Source organism: Vicugna pacos, chromosome 6, assembly GCF_048564905.1.
Source record: "Vicugna pacos chromosome 6, VicPac4, whole genome shotgun sequence".
NCBI lineage: Eukaryota > Metazoa > Chordata > Mammalia > Artiodactyla > Camelidae > Vicugna > Vicugna pacos.
The window spans coordinates 41,133,706-41,159,419 of record NC_132992.1 but is presented as its reverse complement, the minus strand read 5'-3'; the positions used below and the strand labels follow the sequence as shown (position 1 = coordinate 41,159,419).

The window sequence follows — 25,714 nt, the reverse complement described above, 5'->3', positions numbered from 1 at the left end:
CCGGCTCAGAGGCTGGACCTCATCCTCTCCCCGCCTGGGGCCGCCGCCGCACCAAGGGCGGCTCGGCATCTCCAAAAGGGGCCCCCTCACTCCTCGCTGGGGCAGTCCGGCGCTGAGTCGTGGAGCCCGGCACAACTCCCGCTGGCCCCTGAACGGGATCCCCTCCTCCCCAGAGTTGCGAGCAACTTTCCCCTCTCCCTGGCGCCGCGGTGGCTCGGGGACCGTGGCCGCCGCAGGTAGCTGAACCCAGGGCCAAGTTCCGCGCGCCTCAGCTGAGCGCGCGCGCAGGTCGCTCCCTCTCCGGGTGCACACTGGGGGTCCCCGAGCTCGGCTCTGCGGGCGAGATGCCCCTGGGACACATCATGAGGCTGGATCTGGAGAAAATCGCCCTGGAGTACATCGTGCCCTGTCTGCACGAGGTCGGCTTCTGCTACCTGGACAACTTCCTGGGCGAGGTGGTGGGCGACTGCGTCCTGGAGCGCGTCAAGCAGCTGCACTGCAATGGAGCCTTGCGGGACGGCCAGCTGGCGGGGCCCCGCGCCGGCGTCTCCAAGCGGCACCTGCGGGGCGACCAGATCACGTGGATCGGGGGCAACGAGGAAGGCTGCGAGGCCATCAGCTTTCTCCTGTCCCTCATCGACCGACTGGTCCTGTACTGCGGGAGCCGGCTGGGCAAATACTACGTCAAAGAAAGGTCCAAGGTAGGACGCACGCGGGCGCCCCGCCGCTGCAGCAGCCCGTGGGGACCGGGGACGTGCGCAGTCGGTTGTCTTTCGCCTTCGCAGGGCTGCAATTGAACTTTAGTTTTTAACCATGAAACAAGAAGTCCGCCTGGTCCCCACCCTTCTCACTCCCCGCCACGTTTGGACAGGTTTTTAGAAGCATAATGTATGGCCGAGACACACATGAACGCATGATCTTAAATGTCTACTTTAAAATCACTTAATCTTGCCCTTCAGCCCTTCATTGTGTTGAGAGGGGATTCCAACAAAAGCACTCTTAAGGACTTCTAGAGACAGTTGTGATTTCACAGTGAGGCATTTGGTTTGTGGAGTTTGGCAGGCATGGGAAGCTTGACCTGTGAAAGAGTAAAGCTCTCCTTCGCTTTTGAGAGCTGCCCTTGGCTTGTTGTACCTAGGACATTATTAGATCATCTACTTATGTGAAAATTCTCTCCTGGTGCTGAGCCCCAGCCACCACTAACCTTTCCTAACTACCAATTTCTGGGGAAATCCACTCAGAACAACTAGTTAAGTGATCAGGAGAGTGTAGTCAGGCACCTCTGGAAAGAAACCATGTTTTTGTTCCTACAGCCAGAAGTCACTCCCTGAGTGGTCATTTATCTTGGAAACATTTACAGGTAGATTGGCAGAAATATGGGAACATGGAGTACCATGATACTTGTGCATGTATATTACATTGGGGTAGTCCAGCTACTCAGTCTTTTGTATAAATGATGATCCAGCCAGTTTTCCAGGGCAGTTCTGAGAGTGAGCTGTACCGCTTTTATTGTGGACTGGGCAAGGGGCACTCAGGACTGTAGAAAACTTTTAACACAGTGAGGCAAGACATACTACCGTGAGAAGGAAGGTGAAAATCTACCTGCATACCATTCTATAGCACTATATGTATTTCTCAATATAAGATTGATCTTGTGATAAAACACACCACTGTCGTCTCATTTGTCCCATAAGCTGAGAGGAACACTCTTAATAAAGGGCAAGAGTTGACAGCTGGAAATGTGTAGAAATGAAGCGGTTGGGTTGGACGAGTGGAGTAGAGGAGAAATAGATTGCTGTATACCTTTCAACCAGGAGGACATGGTTAGAATATCTGAAAACATTCTTATTAATAGGATGCAAGTAAAGAAACTCTTAACAGAAAATGCTGCTTCCTAAATTTTATTTTGATTAGGGGAAAATTCAGTTAGCTGGATTCTGTAGAAGATTAATGGTAAAGTGCTTCTTGACTCTTGTTCCATCATTTTGGTGATGGAGTAAAAAGCCATTTGTCTTGATTAGTTTTGTTTTTGTACTAAATGACCACAACTTTGGGGTTGGGGGGAAGGGGAATGCTAGCCTCAGTATTGTAGAGATGCCTGTACCTTCAACCTTGAACAGCAAATGGCTTCTGATCAGTTTTTTAAAGTTTCTTTTGAATTTAGGTGTTAGGAATTTTGCCCCCAGCATTCTAGGAACATAATGTGCTCTGAGGGAGATCACAATTAAGTGATAGAAAGAGGTCATAAACATACTTGAAAGTTAGGTTTTTTGGTTTTTTGTTGTTTTAGCTTTGACTTAATGGACAGTGGTAGGGTTTTAGGCTAGAATTTAACTCCACAAATTGAATGAAAAGCACTATATACATCTGGGAAAGGGGAAAAAAAAGATCTCCAGATAGAATCCTTCAATTATGGTTTAGCTTCTGGGTAGAACAAATAACTTTTCAGTTAACCCTTTCAGAAAATGACTGAACTGGAAGGAGAAAATTCATCTTTTGTCCGCTTAAGGAGCATGTGCCCATATCTTAATTTCCAGCTTTCCTTTTCGCCGTTTGCACAAAGCTCTTTATTTCTGCCCTTTAGAAAAATCACCTCTAGATTAGGATATTCTCTGGCCATCTAGAACCAAATGTAAATAAACCAAGCTTGAGCAAACAATTCTTACAAACAAATTTTTTCTAAATGAAGAAGTCTCTTTTTTAAGTATAATCCTTCGTAATGTCTTCTGACCCTGGGTCTCTTACTTGATGTTCATTATTAAAACATTGTAGAAACATATTACATGTCTAAATGATTTATGTTAGTTCCTCCTTAGTTTAACCTTATTTACTTCTCTTCCCTCAACTGAGTGCCTTACTCTGTGCTGCTTCCCAGAGGAGTAATATGGACCCAGTTTACTGCTGCATCCTTCAAGCAGGTTTCAGTAAAAACTAAACTTTTAAAAGGCAGAAGTTGTACCTTTATTTTAAAAATTTATTTGTAACTTTTTATTATGGAAATTTTCAAACATATATAAATGTAGAGTGGCTAGTATAATGAGTTCCCATCACCCATTTTAAACAATTGCCAATATATACGTTTACATATTTTAGACCAATTGTTTTTTAGGTACTTTATAATTTCTTGGTGCTCTGCTTATCAGTGCTTAAGTTCTAATCACTTTTTCCCCTGAACTTTTAAAGGTCATTGGGTAATACAATCATGCCCTTTATCTCAATGAAACAATAGTAGAGGCATTGGAAATAAAATAGGAATATATACTGGGCCTAAAGCTGAAATTGTGGAAACATATAGAAAGAAATATTGAAGGGTTCCCCTCCCTGCCACAGAAGTTGTTACTGAGCAGAGTTTATCTACCTCTGCTTTGTTGGAGAAAAATCCAAGGGTGCTGAAGACTCTCTGGGGAAGTCGTTTCTATGATATACAGCTGTATGGTGCCCCCTAACTTCAAGCCTGATCATTGCTTTCAGGCTATCAAAAGCTTTCTTATCTTACTCCCTTTTGGAGAATTTAGACCATATCCAAGATAAATATTGGCCATCATTTGCTCCTTTTGCTTTGGCTGCCTGGATCTTGGAAATGGCTTTTTTCCAGAGAACGTGTAATTTACAGAACTCAAAGTCCTGCTTGAAGCATTTCACTGTGGACTCACTGGTTAGTAACTCTAATAATAACTACCTTCTAATGAGCGAGTTGCTCTGTCTGGCACTGTGCTAAGCACTTTTCAGACACTATCTGTCTGACTTAGTCTTCAGAACCGTAATCTTCGGCAAATTGAGTGATTAAATCATTTTCATAAAGTAAGCAGTAAATGCCGTCTGTCGTAGGGATTGGGGCTTAGACTTGGGGTTCCTAACCTCGTGGCTGTAGGTGAGTTGCTAAGTTTTCCCTAAGTGTAAAATGAGAGATCATACCTTAAAGCTTTTGTGGGGAAATAGCATGAAATAAGATAACGTACATGAAATTCTTAGCAGAATTCAGAGCCTTCATAAATGGTTTAAGGGGAGATTTGGGATTCTAACCCAGCTCTGCCTGACCCCAGAGTTTGTGTTCTGGACTGTCAGGCTCCTCCTTGCCCTCCTTTCATTGATTCAGCAGATGTTCACTCCCTGCGGGGTGCTGTGCAGGGGGTGGGAACACAAAGGTGGACAGGCAGAACCCCTGCCTCCGAGAGCTTACATTCACATATACTTTTGAATTGAAGGATCCTCTAATTCACACTTGATTAATTCTCAAGCTTAAAAAAGACAAAAGACAAAACCTAAACCTTGAAGTGGATCGGTTAAGAACATTTGAAGAAGAAAATGGAGTGCTGTGCTAGTGTTTTCCTAGTGTTATTCGCAGAAAGAGTGTTTGTTAACCAGGTTGGTGGTTAGGATCCCCCCTGGAGCAGCTCTGGCTGATGGGGTTATGGGCTGGTTCTGTGAATCAACAGGTCAGTCCTCCCCTGGAAGCAACACAAAGAAATGAAACAGCAGTAAGTCTGGGTAACAGACAGTGTGTTACAAAGTGGTGGGTTTGTGCCTTTGCTGTTAGAGCAGTAACAGTTTGGGCCCCTCCTCCTGTGATGTCAGGAATATTCCTTACTTGGTGGAATCTATCATGGTTGCCAACTACTTTGAGCAAACCTGGGATAATGCATTTCGAAGATCAGGATCTCTCTCAGGACTCAAGTGTCGGAAGTGCTGTTGGGGTTCCCAGAAGACTGGAGCCGTGAGCTAGGAACCAGTGAGTCCTTAACATCCAGGACAGCTGGTGTGTCAGTTCTTTCTCTGGTGTTCAGTGGCCTCCACCTGTGCTTCTCTGCTTGTCCTCTTTATGTCTTCCCGCTCTTGCTGCCTTTCCGTGCACCAGGCTCAGGATGGCTGCCCCACAGTGGCCCATCTCAGCCTCAGTTTGAGTTCAACAGACTTGATTAATGTTCTAGAATCCCTGTTTTCATTCCCTGGGGGAAAGTATGATGGTCTTGCCATGGCTCAGGGGACCTATCAGCCTTGGGTGGTGGTAACCACCCAAGGGGGCGCATATATCACAAATACAGTTGCCAAGGCCCATGGGAGGTGCAGTTCTCAGAGCACAGGATTTGAAGACTAGACATCATAAATGGTGTCTCTGCAATTAAAATCTTAAAAATTTATCTGTGAATGACGTATTTTAGGGGGAGGAGGCACTGAGTTTGAAGCACTGGAACATCCTGCTATAAGGATGTGAGGACTCTTATGAAAGGTTTTGTATTTAAAAGTAACTTAACTCTTGGAGGAAGGAAATAATTTACGGAATACAGCTTCAGAGACAGTGAAGCACGTGTCTCCATTAGGTGAGTTTTCAGAGTGTTTTTGGTCTGTTTTGTTGAATGACGCTTGGGAACAAAGGAAAGAAGGTATGTATGTGTGTTTATAATTTCTCTTGCTCAATTTTGGGCCACTGGCCGCTCCACTGTAACTCTGTCCACTTGCAGTGAAGCGGGAAATCAGGGGGTATCAATTTAATTTATTCATTCACATGTCTTGCACTGTGGTAGATCTGTACGTGGGTGGGATAAAAGAGGTGTAAAGTGATTATAACAGCACTTAAAGAAGTAGGCTGGAAGTTGAGTGGTATGAAATATGGTCATCAACTTTGCTTTCTCTTTTTCTTGATAAATAGTCCACTTTTACACTGACTGGTCATTTTTGTTTCTCTGGGCTTTCTCCAGTTTCTCTATTTACTTAACATGAAGTGACCAAAATTATAAGGATTTTAATAATAGAGGTTTTTTAGAGCTGGAGAGGTATCAGAAATCACTTTTGTCCAATTCCTCCTCATTCAGCAGTTAGGTAATTTTTATATTTGGAGAGATGAGGTTTTGCATAGGCCTTTGGGTAGGTCTTGGGCCTCAGCAAAGATTCTTTAATAGAGAGGAGCCACCCTGGCTGGGGTTCTTCATCTGTCAGGTAGACTGGGAGACAGGGTTGGTAGTTTAAATCAGTTGCATCAGTGTTTTATTTGGGATTTTTTTTTTTTAAGGAAAAAAGAGTTGCTCTACTTTATTAAATATTTTAAACTCAAGAAAACTAGGGCTAGGATGTAGCCTGTTAAAATCAATCATGTTCTTTAATTTACCAAGACAATCTTAAAACAGTTGTTTATCTCATTTGTCCATCTGGCTCTTTTTCTGAAGAAGTTAGAATCTGTTCACTGTTTTCAGAACTTTATATGTAGAAAATAAGCATTAAAATTCAGATGGCCAGTGATTTATAATTTTTAAATACAATTCTGACTTAAAATTGGTAAGCACCCTGAGGTGGAATTATTTAGCCTATCCGTGGACTTCCGGGTGTCGGGAATTATTTCTCTTTCTGACCTTACTCAGCTCAAGCAAAATTTGTAAATTCTTCCCCAGTTCCCGGCTCTGGCTAGAAATTTCTCAGATTGTGTAAACAACAAGCAGCCTTGCACATTACAACTCCATTCTTAAGACGCACCGTGTATGGGAGGCACCTCTGATGTGCCAAAAGCTGGAGGTGGAGTTTAACCCATAATGAACAGAGCTTATCTTAGAAGCATCTCCAAGCATCCTGGCACTCAAGGATAAAGCTCAGAGGGCACCTCGCCTGTGGGCCATATTTGCTGAGTTTGGCACGACCTCCGCTCTTGACTCACCTTTGTGGCCTCGGGTAAATCCAATGACAGTTTGACCTGTGTTTCCTGACCACCAAGGGGCAGCTCGCAGGTTAGCACTACGGAGGTTACTCATGCTTCATTCATTATTATAGCTACAGACTTGATAATTCCTTTGTAGCAGCATTTTGTGGCTGTTAACTAATGTTGCTCTAAGAAATGGGTGTCCTTTTTCTCTAGTGTTTGTCAAATGCACATGTTCTGACAGTAATGATAGTTCAGATGTATTCTGCTGGGCAGCTGCCAGGAGTACCCAGTGGGTAGCTGAATCCAGAGACACTGGAATTGTAAATTCAACAGACAAATCATTTTATGATGCCAGACTGAGGAATTCGGCTTTGGCAGATTGCCAGGAGCCGTTGATTTGGCTCAGGTTCAGAGCTCTGAGTCTGTTTGCCAAGCAAGATTAGTTAGCTTGGTTCATCCTACATAGAATTTGTATCCTGTTTCCCTTGATGATTTCAATCTTAATCCAGTAGGGCTTTTACCTTAGTTCTGTATCTTCTTTTGATATTGATTTGTGGGTGAGTTTATATTCTTGTTTTTGGTGAGCTGGGAGTGACTGAGTGTTGTTTCCACCCCCTGCCCCAACCCATTCCCAGCCTTACAGATGCATGGGTTTGCAGTTGTATAATGCAGGCTTTCAGATCTTGTGTTGGATTCATTTGATACCTACGCACTGAGTGTCCTCCATGTTCATTACAATGTTAATACCTCCTTAAGTCAAACCAATTTTTTTTAATTTTAATTTTTTATTTTTATACAATTTTTAAAGGTGATTTTCCATTTACAGTTACTACAAAAATGGCTATATTCCCGGTGTTGTACATTACATCTTTGAGCCTATCTTACACCCAGTAGTTTGTACCTCCCATTCTCCCACTCCTATATTGCTCCCCACCCCGCCTCCACTGGTAACCACTAGTTTGTTCTCTACATCTGTGAGTCTGCTTCTAAACGTTTTGTTCCTACATTGTTCCTATGTTGTATTTTTTAGAATCCACATAAAACCGATATCATACATTTTTTGTCTTTCTCTTGCTGACTTACTGCACTTAGCATAATGCCCTCCTAGTCCATCCATGTTGTTGCGAATCGCAAAATTTCATTCTTTTTATGGCTGAGCAGTATATATATACCACATCTTCTTTATCCATGGATCTGCTGATGGACACTTAGGTTGCTTCCATGTCTTGGTGATTGTAAATAATGCTGCTGTGACTATTGGGGTGCATGTATCTTTTTGAACTAGTGTTTTTTGTTTTTTTCGTACATACCTAGGAGTGGAATTGCTAGGTCATATGGTAGTTCTCTTTTCAGTCAAACCAATTTTTGATTCTTTAGGAGATGCAATGATCAATGTTTCTCAAGTTCTGGAGTGAATGTGCCTATCTCATATTAACTATTATTTCTCCTTCCAAAATGAAGCCAAAATATTATGCTATAAAAATAAATACAAAGATTCAAAGAATATGATAGTAGTCTTCATTATTTGCCAGTGGGGAGAAGACAAATTGAAAAACTCAGTTCCAGGTGTCAGCGACATCTATTTTTGGTTCTGTTAGGGGAACTTGAAGTTGTTTTGCAGTAATCAGGATAGTACTTTAATTTTTGAGCATTGTTCGGAGATGTATAGTTATAAAGGGTCTGAATACTTTTGGGAGCTTGCTCTGTGTTCTCCAGACACCTAAAACAGATTCTGCCTGTGCCCCTCCCTCCATGTCCCCTCCCACTTCTTCTCATCTGTCTAGTCAAACCTGAGGGACTATTACTTAGAAATCTCCATACCCCACACAACGTTGGTGGTGAGTCGCTGTCTTTTTTTTTTCCCCCCAATGGCTTCTTTCCTATATATATTGTTTTGCAGGTTAATTTGATTGGAGTAAATAAACTAAACTTTTAAATATTGAAGTTTCAGGCAGGAACATGCACTGTTGGTCAAAATTTGGCTATTTTGTGTGTTTTGGCTTTTGAGGGGTTTTTTTTAGGTTCACTGTGGAACCTCAAGTTTTTTCTTTTTCTTTTTCTTTTTTTAACTAAATTGTGTTTCTCTTTCATAGTAGAAATCCTTGAGGAAGGAAGGAAGTATTTTCAAGATACTTGAACCATAAATCACCTACCTGCTTTTGGTTCCTATTCTTCCTGTAATCCATTTTTGTGCTTCTGTCAGATTGTAAGTAAAATAAAACCCAGTGCTAATCACACAGTCTCCGTGCTTTAAAAATCCCCCAGATCCACTGTGCTCTCTCCCCATTGTCCACTGTATATGCTGTGATCTCCATGTGCCATTTACGGCCTTCCACGTCTGACCCTATCTGACCTTTCTACAGTTAATCTCCCACTGACCGCCTTCCTTCCCTCTGAATCCCTGAAGCACTAGAAACTGATTTGCCTGGCAAACCCAGCTTCCCCACTGTCTTCTCCTCAAAATCCATCTTAGTGCCTTCTCCATGTAGTTCCCTTCTGCTCCCTGGAGCACTGTGGGTGGCTCAGCCCGGGCCGCCCCAGGACATTTCTTTGGCTGCTCACCCTGCCCCCCATTTGCTTACAAATTCTTTGAAGACAGAGACTATTAAGCTTGATATATACTTCTAGTGCCTCTAACAGTCCTGGACTGTGGGCTTAAATTCATCTTTAAAAGGAATGTCGATTTTAAAGATGTCAGGTTGTCAAAAAAGCTATAAATATTTTGTTAGGCGGAAAAAAAAAAAAAGGAAAGAAAGCTTTTACAACTTGATCCCTAATTTGATGCTAAAGGATTTAGCTATTTTATTACATTAACAGGCTATGAGAGACCATCTCAAAGGGGGAACTTTGGCTTTGTAAATAAATCCCTCAGTTCTGAAATTCTGTGCTCGGCCCTAGAAAGTACCAAGTCACACTTGGATCCTGGCAGATCTTACTTACAGATCTCAGAGAAGCTGGCACTGCAAGGCTGGAACCCTGGCTTCTGGTCCTTGCTCAGCCCTTGGCAGGCAGCATCTCAGGACCTCAATTTCCACTTCTTTAGGAACGAGGTTGATTTTCATGTTTGCATTTTTACTTAATCAGCGCCTTCTGCTTAGCACTGGGATAGACATTTCATTGCACTGTGATCTTGGGCGTGTCAGTTCTCTGTGCTTCACTTTCCTCATTTATAACATGGGCACAATAATAAATAATCTACCTCTGGGATTATAAGGAACTAAATGAAAATTGAGACTAAAATTTCATCTGATAGAGCAAATAGGTGCTTTCAGTGCCTCTGACTGGACTCCAGAAGAAGAGCGCTGACTCTACCAAGAGTCACATCCCGGCGCTGACGTGGCAGTAATCCTCCGCAGTGTTACACAGTTGCAGTTGGAATGTTTCCTGCCAGCTTCAGGAATCAAAGCTGGTGCCAGAAATTGCCCTACAGGAATTCCTCTCACTTCCTGCTCTTCTACCTACCACTTTCTCTTCCCCAAATTAACTAGTGCAGCTGACTAGTTCTAATTCCCCTTTACCTATTACCATTTAGGGGAAGGCATTGCAACTCTTGGTTTTGCCACCAAATAGCCATGGAGTCTCAAAGTGTGGTCGTTGGACCAGTCACATCAGCATCACCTGGAAACTTGTGGAAGATGCATATTCTTGCACTTCTCCCCAAACCTCATGAATCAGAAACTTACAAGTCCTGCAGGCAATTCTCATACTTGCCAAAATTTGAGAACCACTGAGTAAAATTGAAATGAGGAGGCTAAATAGGGATGTTGCTAGATCTTCCCACAGTTTCTCCCTTAGTGAGAAAATCAGTGTTCAGTTGATCAGATCTGAGCTTATTCATTGTGAAAACTAAAAAATGCAAGTGTTTTGGTTCATTTGGGAAATTTCTGAGAAAAACATTAACATGTTAAGTACACACAACACACAATTTTTCTATAATTTCTACCAATAAAGTTTAATTTTCTAGAATTGGAGCAGAATTTGGAACTGATTCTCTCCTGCTGTGTCAAATGGAGGGAACAAATCTTTGTTGATGTCTGAGGAGCATCACTGCCCTACCTGTGTCCTACAGTCCAGCAAGGAGTGTGAGCTGAAGGCACCAGGGAGAATGGAAAAGAACTGTATTGATTTTGGAGGAACACAAAGTGGAAAAGAGTGCCTTGTGAGCCGATGATTCTCTCTGTATTGTACATCTATTATGCTCTGACTGAACACCACACAGAAGTCCAAGGTGGTTCCGACGCCAGAGGGCTGAGGTGTGGGACTCTGGGAAGGAAAGTTGACAGATGAACCCAATTGGACTGAAATCAAAGGTGTGACTAGGCAGAGGTCAGAGAGTAGCTGCCACTTGCCTTTTCCTACTTCTGCATGGGCAGCTTTGATATCCCAGTTAAGGGTTTCAGTCTGTATTCAGTAAGCCATGAGAATCATCTGAGCATCCTTTGTTGTGTCATCTTGGAGTTGGAGGAAGACAATTTCACTTATGGTCACTCTGGAAATAATCATTCATAGTCACTCTGGAAATAGCTGCACCTGTTTTCAGTGAACAACTTTCCCGTGATATTTTAGAAGCAGTATTTAGTGGTGGAAAGTCCACGCTTAGTTCTGTAATGCCCCATATGTTAGATTTTGTCTCTCTCAGTGTCCGCATTTGTAAAATGGGGCTTATCTTGGGGCCCCATCTTGGAGGGACATGGAACAATTTACTTAGTAATCGGTGCCCCCAGACTCAAGCCAGACACTCCTTTGTTTCTAGTCCCCTTGCTGCTCCTCAGAAGAGTTTAGATGTTTCTCTCAGAAGAGCCTTTTACTTCCCAGATGTCTGAGAGGTCTTCTGCATCTCACCCCTCCTGTAAGCCAGTCTGTTTGGTCTGTGTCCAGTATATTCTAATTAAAGTGATTTTAGAAAGCTCTGTACCCAGTGAACTCTAATTAACGTGGTAGTAGTAAAGATGTCTCCTGCATAAGCGTTGCACCTGAGGAAGGAAAATTTGCCTCCTCCCTAGGAAGCCTTTGAGTTTACCAGGTGCCGCTCCTTGTCTTCCCAAGAGAAGTACACTTTTGTATTTCCTTTAAAATTTTTTCTTATTTGATCCTTTGCCTCCTGACTTTGGAAAAGCCTGAAAACCTTGGCTGGAGTTGACCTGAGCTAAAAGGAAAGGTCCTGGAGAGGCTGACTTTCTTCCACAGACACCGGTTGGGAAAGAGCAACCTGGGGATAAAACATGGGCTGATCGTTGACCAGTTGCATCCAGTGCAGATATGGGGCTACAGAGGTTAGAGTGGGATTGAGCTTGTTCTGCAGGGGGAATAACCGTCAAAGACAACTTGGACAAGTGTTTTGCTGTGGAATAGAGACATCTTCCTTTGCTCTTGGCTTTTGGTGAAATGTAACTCCCCCACCCTGACCCCACCTCACCCCCACTGCCTTGGGGCTTTTAGTTTCACACTTAATACCAAGCACACTCATTTTTCATAATTTTTTTTTGCATTTTATGATTTTCTATCGTTATGGAAAGGGTGAGAGAGAGCCCAATACTTCAAGTAGATCTGAAGATCTTAGTTCTCTCAAAAAGAAAGTGACTTGGTTAATATTAGACATTAGATAAGCTATGCTGGTAAAGCATGCCCTGATCGTTAAGGCTTTACTCTCTGCAGCTGAACTAACTGGATTCGGAGAGGCAAGTTATCTCACTCCTGTGCCTCTGTTTCCTCATCTGTAAAATGGAGATGATAATGGTTCCTGTCTCATGGGGCTGTTATGAATATTGAATGAATGAATATTGTGAAACACATAGGACAGCGCCAGGCACGTACAAATGTTTGTCCAGTAAATAAATGTGCCTCTTGAGTTTCGTGAGTTCTAGTTCTGACTAGCTGGGTGTCATTTCTTTTGTTCAGCAGATAGAGTTTTGCAAGCACAGAAATCCAAATGTGAATGTAAGATCTGATTTCCTAGAAAGTTCTTTAACTTAACTTTTTCCAACACAGTTACAGTGTCCCAAGTTAAGATTCTTAAAATTCACTGGGAATTGCACGTCAAGCATTTCCTGATTTCTCTTGAGAACATGGCTTCAGGCATTTTTTTTGATCTGTTTTGATTGGAACTATATATTTTTGCATATTATGCATTAATACAATCTTGTCTTACCAATTGTATTTAACGTATCACGAATTCCCTCAAGTATTTTAGGATCCATTCCAGATGAGAATTTAAAGACCACCGTAGTTACAACTCTGACCATCCTGCAGTCACAAACGTTCTTTTCTTTCTTCCACCCAGAGCCTTTCGAGAGCTCCTTGTAAAGTTGTGTTTTTCTGACAAGGCTGTTTCTCACATCAAAGGAAGTTAAATGTTACGAGTCCCTGCCCCCATATTGCCTTAAGGATTACTCATGAATTTGTTTTTCCATAGGAATAAGATAACTTCTTGGTCCATATGATAACTTCCAGGGTTATGACTTCTACTGAAAACTTGTGGGCAGTGTGACTCATGCCAGATGCCTTAACCTGGAAGTGAGAAAATGTGTGTAAAGCACCACCCAGAAGTGCCACCTGGCTGCATGGGTCTTCAAGAAATGGCAACTGTTAACGATTTGGTAAAAGGTATTCCTTAACTCAGGCCCTGGCAGACTTTTGCAGATTTCATGATTGCAACGAAGTCCTTACTGAGAACTTTGTTCTGGGGCGGGGCAGGGGTGGGGTGCGGGGGCGGGGGCGTGGGGGGGGGAGTGATGGGGGAGGGCTCTCCTGTACTGGTTCCCTCTGCAGGCTGCCGGGCCCGGGCTGTGCTCGGGTGTGGGCTGGCTGCCACCCTCACGCAGCGCACGTAGCCCTGTCACTCAGCCGTCACCCCGCTGGCCTGGAGCCAGGCCTCCGCGGGAAGGGCCGCCTTCCCAAACCCAGCCTGTATTGCTGCGAGACGATGTTCCCGGGCCTGTTTACTGTGCTTAATTGCAGGGCTTGAATCCCCTCCAAGGAGAGGAATTAAGCACAATTCAGAAAGGAATGACAATAGTCTCTTAAATTCTTGGCTTGTGAAAGTTTCAGTGGCTTCTGGGGAAGGGTGAGGCAGTCACTCAAGTTCAGGGTGATTCACTCAAGTTCATGAACAAAGTGCAGGATCCCCTGGAATAGAATCTTGATCTAGTACATTTAGAGGCTGCAGGCCCAGAGCCCTCTGTAATCTGCAGGCTTCTGAGTGTCTGTGTGTATGTGCGCTTTTCTCAGGGTGTGGTGGGAGCCCAGCTCTTTAATGTAAGAATCTCAAGGAGCTATTATCACTGAGCTAAGAGAACTGAGTATACGGTTCCAGAGTCTTGGTAGTTGTTGATGGTTGGTTAAATGACCCCAAAGCTAGGACTAAGTTCATAGTAAAGAGGGACCACTGATGAAGAGGCCTGCCTGAGGACAGGGTTTCAAATGAGTATGGTAAATGCCCTGCCCTTCTAGGCTCTGTGCTCTTACCTGACCTGCAGGAGCCTGCAGGCCCACTTCTGCAGAGCAACTGAAAGTTGCTGATAACTTTAATTTTTCATTTTCAGAATTACTGAAGCTTTGTAACAAAATTCGGGTATGGGGGCCTAATGGGTATGGTTCTAAATTGGAGGTAAGGTTAAATGTAGCAGAGTTCTGGATACCTGGGTTCAGGGAGAGGAATTTTTAGTGTGGATTTAGCGCAAACAAGGAAGGCAGAAGTAGTTCTCAGTGTAGAAACAGAATAGAAGGGATATTTTAGTGACTAACTTGGGGTTTGTTGAGAGGATTACTTACCTGATGGATGTTGACTGTCCGAATTGTACAGTCACATGCTGAAACTTTGGGAACCTGGTAGCTGGACATGCATGTATTTACAAACCAAAAGCACATTTCCCATTTCTCCTTCATTTCGTTACATCAGTCTTTAACTAGGGCACTAGTAGGAAGGAAGTAACTAGACTTGCTCTTAACTAACAAGTTAGATAACAAGCAAGATATGCCAAGATAACTAGTGATGGTGTGCAACATTTTCTGCTTTTTTCTCTAAAGTGCCTGCATTATCGCCAACTGATTTCTTTATGCCAAACTAGATGGAGTTTGGGTTTTTTGGTGGGTTTTTTGGCGGCGGGGGGGGATTAGGTTTATTTATTTATTTATTTTAAGGGAGGTACTGGGGATTGAACACAGGATCTAATGCATACTAAGCCTGTGCTCTACCACTGAGCCATACCCTCCCCCTCCTAGAAGAAGTTAGAATATTCTAAAGCACTTTTTATGCTTATGAGCTATTCATCATCACATTGAAAAGTAGCTTAGTTTTCTTTAAGGGGCTGGCAGCAATGTGAATTTTGTTTAGTGACATTTTCTTGAAACTCTTGGAGAAAGCTTTGTGTTGTTGCAATTACGTTATAAAGATATCTTGTGAATATTGTACTGTAGGAATTTAATTTCAGTGATTTAGATAATATAAGTCAGACCCATTTCTGGCCAGAAAATTTCAGCTGTTACATTCTCCACTCTGATGACTTGCTTGGCTGTTTTCCCGTGCTAAACAAGGTGCCTCGTGGTCTTGTGTATTTCTTCTCAGGTCCTGACACATCTAATTTTCTATGTAGTTAGTGTCTTAACGGTGAAGAGAGGAAGAATCCTGGGTCCCCATTGCGATCTCCAGAGCAGACGTGGGGGAGGGACTTGAGGGGAGGGCAGTTTGGCAGAGGCCCATGCACTGTGGATGGCACTGAAGGATGAAGGGTGCAGCTGAGCCTGGTAAAGAGAGGTGGGGAAGGTGCCTGCTTGTAGCTCGGGAAGTATCATAGAGTGAATTGATCTCCTTAGGAGAACCTCAGACAGTGATCTCAAAATACAGCCTGGTGTGTTTTTGTGTGTGTGTTGGGGGGTGGGGGCTGATTAAAAAATTGGGATAAAAAATATTCAGGAGAGTTTATCATACAGTTGTGGTTTAGGTACTCTCCTAAAATCTGAAGATTTTGTAACACTGGCCCCTCATCACAAAGGATAGCAAATTCCCTAGTTGTAGGCAGCACAGTACACACTCCAGACTTCTGACATGTACATCCCTGATTGGCTTCAATTATTTATGTTACTTGCAATTGCCAAAGGCTGTTTGAGTTTGCCAGCCCTGGATTTGAATCTACAAAGCTCTTAGGTAGAACTGGATCCTTGACGGGGAAGACATTCCGAAGCCCTATTGAGGGGAAGACCAGCATGTACATCATCAACTTTAAAAACAGCTAATGTTAGGCAGCATTTAGTGTGTGCCAGGCCTTGTGCTAAGCATTTCGCATGGATTATCCCCTTCAATCCTCATACACCTATTTTACAGATGAGAAAACTGAGATGTGAAGAGGTTAAGTACCGGTTATTCTGCATTTAGGTTGCATTTTATTCAGCTTATCCTCTACTAGGGACGATTCACTATTCAAAATAAATCCTTACCAGGATTGGCTGGTATTTCTGCTTAGCAATGAGAGGGGTCTAGCATTTGGCAGTGGATCAAAATACCAGTTTCAAGGTCACTCAGCCTGGTAGCTTTGAAGTTATGCTATTCTTGACAAATTTTTAAAAATGGATTCATATTGATTGTAGATTTTGCCAATAAAATGAGACTTGATTACTGTCTTAATTTGCTGAGTTAAAATTTGTGTAAAATGCCACTCTAACTTGTTTAAGAACAAGTCACACTGGTGAGTCTGACTCTGAAGTCATGAGCCATCGCTCATATGTTCCTGTGAAAATCTATGTTGTTGATTGTTATTAGAGAAGTAAAGATTCTGAGTGGAGGCTGGGATGGGCCAGATGTACCCCCTTCCCAACTGTGGGTCTAAAGGGACCATCATTGCCGGATGGACAGTGGAGGTCGCTGGTGCCAGTTTTTTGAAGTGGTTTATATGTGTGGTCAAGCTGTGGTTGGTTTCGATTAAGAGCATTACATTGAGGCACAGGGATGGGAATTTTGGACTTCCCTTTTTCAACTTTAAATTTGGGATTGGTGAGATACAGTTGCTTATGAAGCCAACTCAATAGTAACTCTTAACAGAAACATTGTTTTCTTTTCCACATGAGGCATTGAGGAGCAGATTTTGTTACTTGAGTTTGGCTGTTAAAGTTCTGTAAGTCTGTGTAGGTTTTCGAAGAATCCTTACGCATTTTCTGCCTGCCCATGGCTGCCTAGGTATCCAAGAGTACATATCTCTGGTCTTGAGCCAGTCTCTGAGCCTGGGAGGGGTTCACCTCTCCACTCATCTGCTTTTGCTGCAGAGCCATGGAGAGGCTTCTGGAGATGGTGAGGGGTGGTCCACGGTGGGGTCAGAGAAAGAAATGATAAATGCATAAAGGGATGTGTGGATTTAACTGCACATCCAAGAATAGGACTATGGGACTAAATTGTATGTGCTCTTGCAGGTTATACTAACACATTATTAAACTTGTATACATTTCAGATACAAATCCAGTCAGGAAGTTTTGGCAAATAAGTCTGCAATAAACAAGACTTCCTCCTGATGGGTGTCAGTGCTACTGCTTGGCCTGTTTGCCACATAATTGAAGTACCCTGGCTCTGTTCTTATTGTTCTGAAGCACTCTCCTCCTTTATACACTAAATCCCTTCCTGGGCTTGATGAGGTTTGGATGGCAGCTCCATTGAACTGATCGGTTTCCGGAGTTTGTTTCTGCCCCGTGCATGATTTGGCACAGAGATGTGTGACTTGTTATTGAAATCAGCCTTGCTTCTTAGTGCGTCCTTAGCCTCCTTGTTTTAGGCTGTGTCAAAGACCAACAAATATTGGGAATATGCCCAAGTCAAGGCCCATCTCCTATGGCTCTTGTCCAGAAAGCACTGACAAAATTGGCCTAAGTAGTTTCGACTGGCCCACTGAGGCCCACAGCGATTTCCCTCCATTGTCTGGAACTTGATGCTCTGGTTTCAGGAACCAGGAGAGAGGGCGAAGATTCACTCTGGCCAGAAGAATTCTCTCTGTTTCTCTCCCTTAAGCAATCAGAGACTTTGCTGACACTTAGGAGTTTTGTCCTAATAATAAGTCCCTTGGAATGTGCTAGCTCCTCTTCTATGTGTGTGTTTTATAGATGTAGCAGTTTGCAAAGGATGTACTTTTGTGAGTTTGTATCTTTTTTTCAGTATTGAATCTAAGCTGAGTCCTGAGGCAGATAAACACTTCCTAATGCCCTGAAGACCTCTGATGTTTCTTCTGGGGCTAATGCTTAGATAGAGTCTTAGATCTTGGACCGTCAGAGGCCAGGGAACCCAAGCCCTTCTTTACAGAAAAGAAACCAAGCGGGATCACATGATTAGTTGCAGAGTGAATTAGATGGCAGACATCCAGACCACTGACCTTTTCCTAAGGGTAGAACTGTTTAAGACTATAAGATTATGTAGCCTTGATGGAGTGCTTTTTTCTTCTTTTCAGGGCTTTATAGGAGGGAGAGGCCGAGATGGTAGGGAATCCAGCCTATAATTGTTTGTGGCTTAAGTGACTTTCATTATTGGCTCAGTGGTGGCTCTTATAATCCTAAGAGCTGCTTCCAGGGGTGGGTAATTCCCTAGTCATTACAGGTGACTTCATTTATCTCTTCTTCCCCAGCTAGGCTCAACATTTCTGTCTGCTGCCAGTCACCTTTCCCCAAGCTAGCCTTTGCTTGGTGGTACCATCATTTGTTAAATCTTGATTGCAGTAGCCTCAGAAGTCCACCTCTGAAGGACGTTCAAGCTAACAGCCTAACTTCAGCTCTAAGATGACATTGCATTGACATATTAGATGTGCAAGGGCAGGATAGGGGGATTGCTAGCTGCATGGGGATATACAGTTTGAGAGACATGGTGATTTAAGCCTAAGATCACTGTAAAGCCAAGTTACCATTCAGCTGTACTTTTGTTCTAGTATGCGATGCGTGTGAAGCCTTTAGATTACATGCCCGGTTCATGTCGTCATGCCACCACTGGGAGTGACTTGGCACCCATGGCATTGAAGCTGTGCATTAGTTTGGGCTCTGCCTGACTGATTATTTTACCAGTGAAACAACCTTGCCATTTATGAGGGAAAATGTGAACTGGATTGCTACATATATGTTTCTTTTGAGGAGAGAAGAGGCAGAGGTAATTATGTTCATTTATTTATTTTAACGGAGGTACTGGGGATTGAACCCAGGACCTCGTGCATGCTAACCGCACACTCTACCACTGAGCTATACCCTCCCTCCTGCTACATATATGTTTGAAGATATGCTTTGGAAATGACAGAAATCTCTACTGAGCTAGGTAGAAAGTAAACTTATTCTTTAGAGGAAAGAGCCATTTGCTAATCATACATTTATTTATCAAATTTAAACAGATACCTTCCGTGTGTTAGGAACTGTTCTAGGCACTAAGAATGTATCAGCAAACAAAATAGGAAAAAATATCCCTTCTCACATCTTGTGTTGCCAATATCTTCCCTGCATGTGTCTCATCCTTATAAAGATATTTTAGAAATAAGGCAGTGTTCTGTGAAAAGAACTGGCTTTTTACACTTTGCCTATTTTTTTTCCTATCCCTTGCTATAAATTTTCCAGGAAACAATTAGAGGTTTGTTACCCTCTTCATAGTAATTCCCTAATAGTAATTTTCAGTAGGATTTTTAGTACGGCTTTCTGCTTTATTTCTCCAGCTGGTCAATACAGGTAGTGCTTGGGCAAACAAAGAGAACTTCAGGTTATCACCTGATTTGATAATTGTCAGTAGGAAGAAGATAAGCATAAAAAACATTAAGATGTGTCTCTGGCTTTTTCTAGAACTGGATCTGACTGTTGTCTGTGTGAACAGTTTGGGGCACAGCTTCCAATTGAACTTTCCTTTCTGTCCTAAGCTTTTTTTTTTTTTTTTTTGAGCAAGGCTAACCTTTTTCTTCTTCATGATTGGTTCCTGTCTCTTTGTAAATGCAGGTATCTTTAGCCATTGATTAAAGACAGTAAGTGATTCAGTGACTGAGGGGCACTAGTTATTAATAAGGCGTAGTCCCTTAACTCCAAACCTAATGATGCTGATTTTGTGGGTCTAGAGTGGGATGCCAGAACCTGCTTTTTCAAAAAGAAGGATTGCAGAAAGGCCAGGCGTCCTAATGCCAGTATCAATACTGTCTAAGTTGTCCTAGGGCTGTGGGAGTGCTGTTGAACTGCCTTCCACTGGGCTGAGCTGTAAGGTGTGACTTGGCTGTTAATCCCATATGCTGAAGAGTCCAAATGTGTACACTGTGCATGCACCTAAGAAGCCAGTGGCCACCTGTGTCACACAGCACCCGAGAGAGGCTCTATTACTCAGATGGTCCCCGATGGGAGAAGACTGTCTTAGCTTCGTTAACCAGCTTCCTTGGGATTTCTCCACAGGCGATGGTGGCTTGCTACCCAGGAAATGGAACAGGTTACGTTCGACACGTAGACAACCCCAACGGCGACGGCCGCTGCATCACCTGCATCTACTACCTGAACAAGAATTGGGATGCCAAGGTACTTGGAGTAATGGGAGAAGAGTGGGCTGTTAGAAACTACAGGGAAAAAATTCAGATGACTTAGAGGGGAGTTTGGAGTTCATAATTCCCATTCATGACTCTTTTCTATTGCATATTTTCCTTTTTCCCTCGTATGGTATTAGTACTGAAGTTGACGAGATGAAAATAATAGATAGAAAGTTAATTTGACGAGAGGGTGGGTGGGGTCATTATTAGGTTCTGGGAGGGATGGTTGGTGAAGAGAAGGTACTTTTTTATTTTAGAAATGGGGATTCAGTTTTTTTCTAGTCTAATCCAGAGCTGATATGACTCTCAGTGCTGAATAAGATACATACTTTTCCCTGCCAGCAGCAACATTGAGAGAATTTCACAAAAATAGAACCGTAGGATATAAAACCATCCTCAAGCGAGGTTTCCCACAAAGTCCCTTTCTCAGGGTAACGTGTCTCATTAGTGGCCTCTTGCCATGGTTTACTGTGGTTTGTGAATGCCAAAGGCTTTGTGGCTTATTTTTGTATTTTTGAACGTATGGGCAGAGATATGAAGTCTGGTTCCACGCTTACAAACATTTGTCTGGAACTTGTGTGATTTTGGAAAGTTAAGGATGATTTAGAAGTCTGAGAAGTTGGAGAACTTTTTAAGCTTCTTTGGCTTTTGAACCTTCTGCATCTCCATTTCCTGTTCATTAGAGCAGATACTGGCTGTCATAAAGCAAAAATATTTTGTCTGAGGTCAGAAAAACTAAACCTGGGAAACCAATGAATCAGCAACAAGGCTTGTGTCTGCTCCCTATTTGGGTAACATGATTGGAATATATCCCTTAGTTGTCCTCGAAAATCTTGAAAGGTGGCATCATAGGAAGGGAGTAAAGTCAGATAAATAACAATAAATCACAAAGTGTAAATCATTTAGCAAATATTTGAGTGCCTGCGGGTGCCAGGCATTGCGCTGAGGGGAATCATGGATGGGTGAGGCCTTGATATGGTTATTCTAGTAGTACAGATTGGGTGTACATATAAAACAATAAGGTAATTCAAGGAAGAGAGTGATACATGTCATAAAAGATACAGAGTCTATGAGTTCAGAAAAAAGAGCATGTAACTTCCAACTGATGAGGTCACAAAGGAGGCAGGGGAGTTCAAAAGAAAGCTGTAAATTCTAATTGAAGGGGAGGTTGTGAGCTGTTAATATTAGACTGAGCCACATGAAATTGCTGCAGGAGGGGTGTAGGTCAAAACAGTCAAATACTGGCAATTTGGCATGATTTGACCTCCCAGGACTCCATTTTTGTATCCATGGGCCTCGTTATTGTGGGAGTGGGAAGACTTCATTTGGTACGAGGTGAATAAGGAGATATGTCTAGCCAAGTCTGAAATAAAATTTTGTACAAAGTGTGAGGTAAAAATCGGGGAGTAGTATATGCTTGGAGCCAGGGGTGGAAGATGGCTTGGCTGAAATATCATTGTTACTTAACTGTGTGCGAGGCCAGGAAATAATCTGCCTTCTTTGCGGCCCTCAGCTACATGGCGGGGTCCTGCGGATATTTCCAGAAGGGAAGTCGTTCATAGCGGATGTGGAGCCCATTTTTGACAGACTCTTGTTCTTCTGGTCAGACCGCAGGAACCCCCATGAAGTCCAGCCTTCCTATGCGACCAGGTAACAGCCGGGGCCACAGCTCCTTTTGAGAAACTTCCTGTACAAACCCCAGTTCCCAGAGACTTCTCTAAACTTGTGATGTATGCATATGAGGGACCAACCACCCCTCAAAGGTGATAGCAAACCTGTTTGAAGTCAATAAAAATTAAAGGAGAAACTTTGGATTCTTTAGTACACAAAACCTAACACCAGTCTGAACTGTTAACAAATCCGTTATCCGTGCAGCTGATCATCTTGGATTCCAAATTCCTCAGAGTGTTTTTCTCTTCTCTCCTTATTTCTCCGCCCCCTCCTTAAGAAACCTAATGTTGAACTACCTCTATACATTGTTGGCTTGTCACATAGCAGGAATTCTGTCTAGTTAACTCTGGATGAGTTTATGAGATGATAGTTGCAAGCAAAGAAAGAACCTTGAGAAAAGAAAGAGAAATTTGTTCAGACTTCTTCCTTTTTACCCTTTCCTTAGCTTAAAATTAGTTTGGGCTCACTTGTATCCATCATGTCCAACAATTGGGTTTTTAAAACTTTTTTTAAGACCATGCATGGGAAGATTTTTAGAGCAACTGAACAACTTAATACTGTTTAATATTAATCTAGAAACTTTTTTTTCAATTGGTGGGGGCCGGGATTAAGTTTCTTTTTTTATTTATTTCATGGGAGTACTGGGGGTTGAACCGAGGACCGTGTGCTTGCTAATCACACACTCTACCACTGAGCTCCCCCCTAACCTAGAAACTCTTGATATAATCTTAATTTCTGATTCTGCTTCTCATTTGCCTTTATTTTATGGCCAAAGCTGTAAACTAGGTAGTATTGGAGCTCTGTGGGGTGCAGGTGGAATTGGGAATAGCAGTTGCAGTCAGGGAGGAGAGAGTTTGGGTAGAACGATAATGACTAAACCTTAACAAGCATAATTAAATTAAAATCACAGGTGTAAAGTGCTCAAGGTTTATGTGTCCCCCCTCCAGAAATCACAGATCTGAGCCCCGTACAGAGTTGCATATGAAGTGTCAAATTGGGATGTGCCCTAAGTGAGTGGGTAACTAATTCTACCCTCAAAGCCTGCTTGTGGCTTGTTTAATGGGGTAAGTAATTGGACTCTCATTTGAGAAGAATTCCCTTATTCCCCAGTTCCTCCATGACCAGAGTCACAGGGGAAACATTAGCAAATGTTGACGGGAAGCCCTTGGAAAAAAATCAAGTGTTATAGAAATTCCAGTAGCTAATAATAATTAGAAAATGAAACTTTTGGAAAAGTCATGCAAGAAGTGGCTCCCGTTACAGCCTATCCCGCGGATGGGATAAAGCAAATGAACGGGGTGCAGTAGAGAGCTTGAGGGCAAGCAGTATTCCATTTCCTCTTTGCCTCAGGGTCCACAACTAAAGGGAAAAGCCAAGAGCTTTACATGGCCTGTCATTTGCTAAGTTATTCTCCAAAGCTTCACTCAGATGTCGCCTCTTCCTCTCTGCATGCTGTCCACCAACTCAGGTCCCTCAGTCTTTAGCAGAATGACTCCCTTCGAGTCCTTTTCATGTAGCTCATCCTGCCCTGTTAGAGCATTTGTTAAATCGCCTTTCTCCCCTGCTGGAGCCAGATGGAGTTCCTTGAGAAAGAGGCTGATGTATTCACACGACCATTTGAATTCCCATCGCCCAGGATAATGCCTGGTGCATACTTGGAATTCCTCACGTGTTTTATTAAATTTAAATAGACTTGCAACCAGAGAAGTTTATTTTAAATTAAAATTGGGATGGACTTCTAGTAATAGGAAAAAGTTTTAATGTTGGCTTTACAAATGACGGTGATGTGAAATTTATAGTGAAGTGTTTTGTATTTTCTGGGAGTATTTTAAGGTCTCTTTTCTAATATGTTTATCTTTCACAGATACGCCATGACTGTTTGGTACTTTGATGCTGAAGAAAGGGCAGAAGCCAAAAAGAAATTCAGGAATTTAACTAGTATGTGTTCGATAATTTTCTGTGACTTTTTGATCATGTTAATTCTTGACTTTTATTCAAGACCTTTATATATATTCTAATACACCCTGTTTAGTCTCAGCTGTGGCTTAGCTTCACCTGTATCGACATTTTGACCAGCTTAAATTCTGGAACCCTGGCCTTAGCTCTGCTGGAAAAATTTTTTATAGTGTGAAGGATGGCCTTCACACTATAAAAAGAAGGCCATCCCCTGTTAATGCCCTCAGCTTGTGTGACAGTTTATAATAGATGGGAAATAGTTCACTTTTTATCATTAATGTTTGTCCATCAAACATAACATTAAATTTTGCCTATGATTTTGGCACAATACAAAGGAAATACAATGAAACCAACCTATCATGGTTCATTTATTATATTGGTACGGGACTGTGACTCTCAGTATAAAAACTGGGCTCATGTAATATAAACTGAATATAACTTAATGCTGTTCCTGTCCTCTCTAAGCGGTATCGCAAGGCAGCATTGCCTAAAATATGTTGCATTGAAACACAAGTGAGTTTGCGAGAAGGTAAATTCCTGGTGCCTCATGTGTGGGAAATGTTACATCCTGTATCCCTCCCTTGAAGAATCACAGTGTTCACGGGCATAATAATCAAGAAAAATTAGTCTAAGAAACCCTACAGTAAAGACGTATGTAACATTGCCTAACCCATGACCCATCTGGACTGTATACCCAGCAAACACCAAAGAAAACACATTTTGCCAAAGCCCTGTCAGGAGGCGTTGTGCTTAACCTAGATCTGTAAGATGACAAGCATTTGTGACATTAAACTCATCAGATCTGGCTCCTTACCCTCTTCACTTTCTTTTCTGTCCCCAAACCAGGGAAAACTGAACCTGCCCTCACTGAGGACTGACCTTGCTCTGAAATCCGCTGGCCTCGTTCATTTTAGTAACAGTTCCTGAATTCTCTTTAAGAGTTGAGATCCAAAGAAGGCTTCTTCTTCAGCGACTTGGTGACAAGAACCCCCCCTTACTGCTTGCATCATTCACACCCCTGTCTTGCGTATGGTACTTTGTGTTTTCTTGCCAAGACTGCATCCACCTTCAGACACTCTTTTTGCCAAATGAACTCATTTGCTAACTCCAGAAATACCTGCAGACGACCTAGCTGGCCAGCAGTCTAATTGATAGATTTGGTAATCCTGGTTGTCAAAGCAAGATCCTGGAAGCGCGGGCAAGGGAATGCATCTTACTTGCACTTTATGTACACTTCCTGATTCAAAAGGAGGAGGTTTGCAAAGAAATAAAATGGTGACAGATGCCACAGAGAGGTATCACTGAAGCCTTAACAGCAGGAAACGGAAATTTGTGTCATAGGAATAATTTCAAGATGTTCTTAATCCAGGGCTGCCAGGTTTCTGGAGAATTATTACAACCTAATGACACTATTACCTCTAGAAAGGGCTGCTTAGCCCTTTTATACTTTCAGTCATCCATTTGTAAGTATCCTGTGGGTGGACACTCCTTTTTCCTGGTCCTGCAGCCTGGACTTTCTGCCTCTTTCCCATTTTGCTGAAAATACGATTTTCTGATGAAAGATGGCAGCACCATTTATTTCCTATGTTCGTTTCTTACTTGGAGAACCTAAGTCCTCTGAGGCAGAAACTAGACACTCATTGCTTTGTTGCTTTGTTGAAATAAAATTTGAATTTAAAGCAAAAGAGGAAAAAATCTTCCTGGTAGTTTAGAACCAACCACCTCTGATACTGGTGTCAAAAGCCCTGGGTCTACCTATGCACAATGCACTGATGCATCTTGAATAATTTGAGTTTGGAGATGGAGTTGGAAATGTGGCCATTCCTATTTTTTCAGTTTTTGTTTTTACTGAGCTCACCCATCTTCTTTAACAAAATAAGAAAATAACAACAACAACAACAAAAATTGGGTACTGTATTTTAAAAAGGAAATGGAAATAAAACAAAAAATCCTGAAAAGC

General features: G+C 42.5%; 1 protein-coding gene across 2 annotated transcripts; it reads left to right on the top strand.

Moving 5' to 3' along the window:
- Window positions 1-20: 20 nt before the first annotated feature.
- Window positions 21-25,714, top strand: EGLN3 (egl-9 family hypoxia inducible factor 3). 2 transcript variants are annotated; one of them, XR_012073509.1, is made up of 6 exons: window positions 21-701; window positions 20,000-20,119; window positions 21,641-21,777; window positions 22,746-22,862; window positions 23,663-23,736; window positions 24,601-25,714. XR_012073509.1 is itself a non-coding variant. In XM_006207565.4 (5 exons), exons 1-5 carry the CDS (start codon window positions 345-347, stop codon window positions 24,630-24,632), a joined length of 720 nt encoding a protein of 239 aa, XP_006207627.1. In that variant the 5' UTR covers window positions 21-344; the 3' UTR covers window positions 24,633-25,714. The 2 variants fall into 2 exon arrangements, 1 of the variants encoding a protein (XP_006207627.1); XM_006207565.4 differs by lacking the exon at window positions 22,746-22,862.

Bases quoted from the DNA above. Each gene is read 5' to 3' on its own strand.
- EGLN3 (XM_006207565.4), top strand. From the start codon at position 345: ATGCCCCTGGGACACATCATGAGGCTGGATCTGGAGAAAATCGCCCTG. The intron at 21,778-23,662 runs GTAACAGCCGGG...TATCTTTCACAG, and splicing joins CAGCCTTCCTATGCGACCAG to ATACGCCATGACTGTTTGGT. The intron at 23,737-24,600 runs GTATGTGTTCGA...TCCCCAAACCAG, and splicing joins GAAATTCAGGAATTTAACTA to GGAAAACTGAACCTGCCCTC.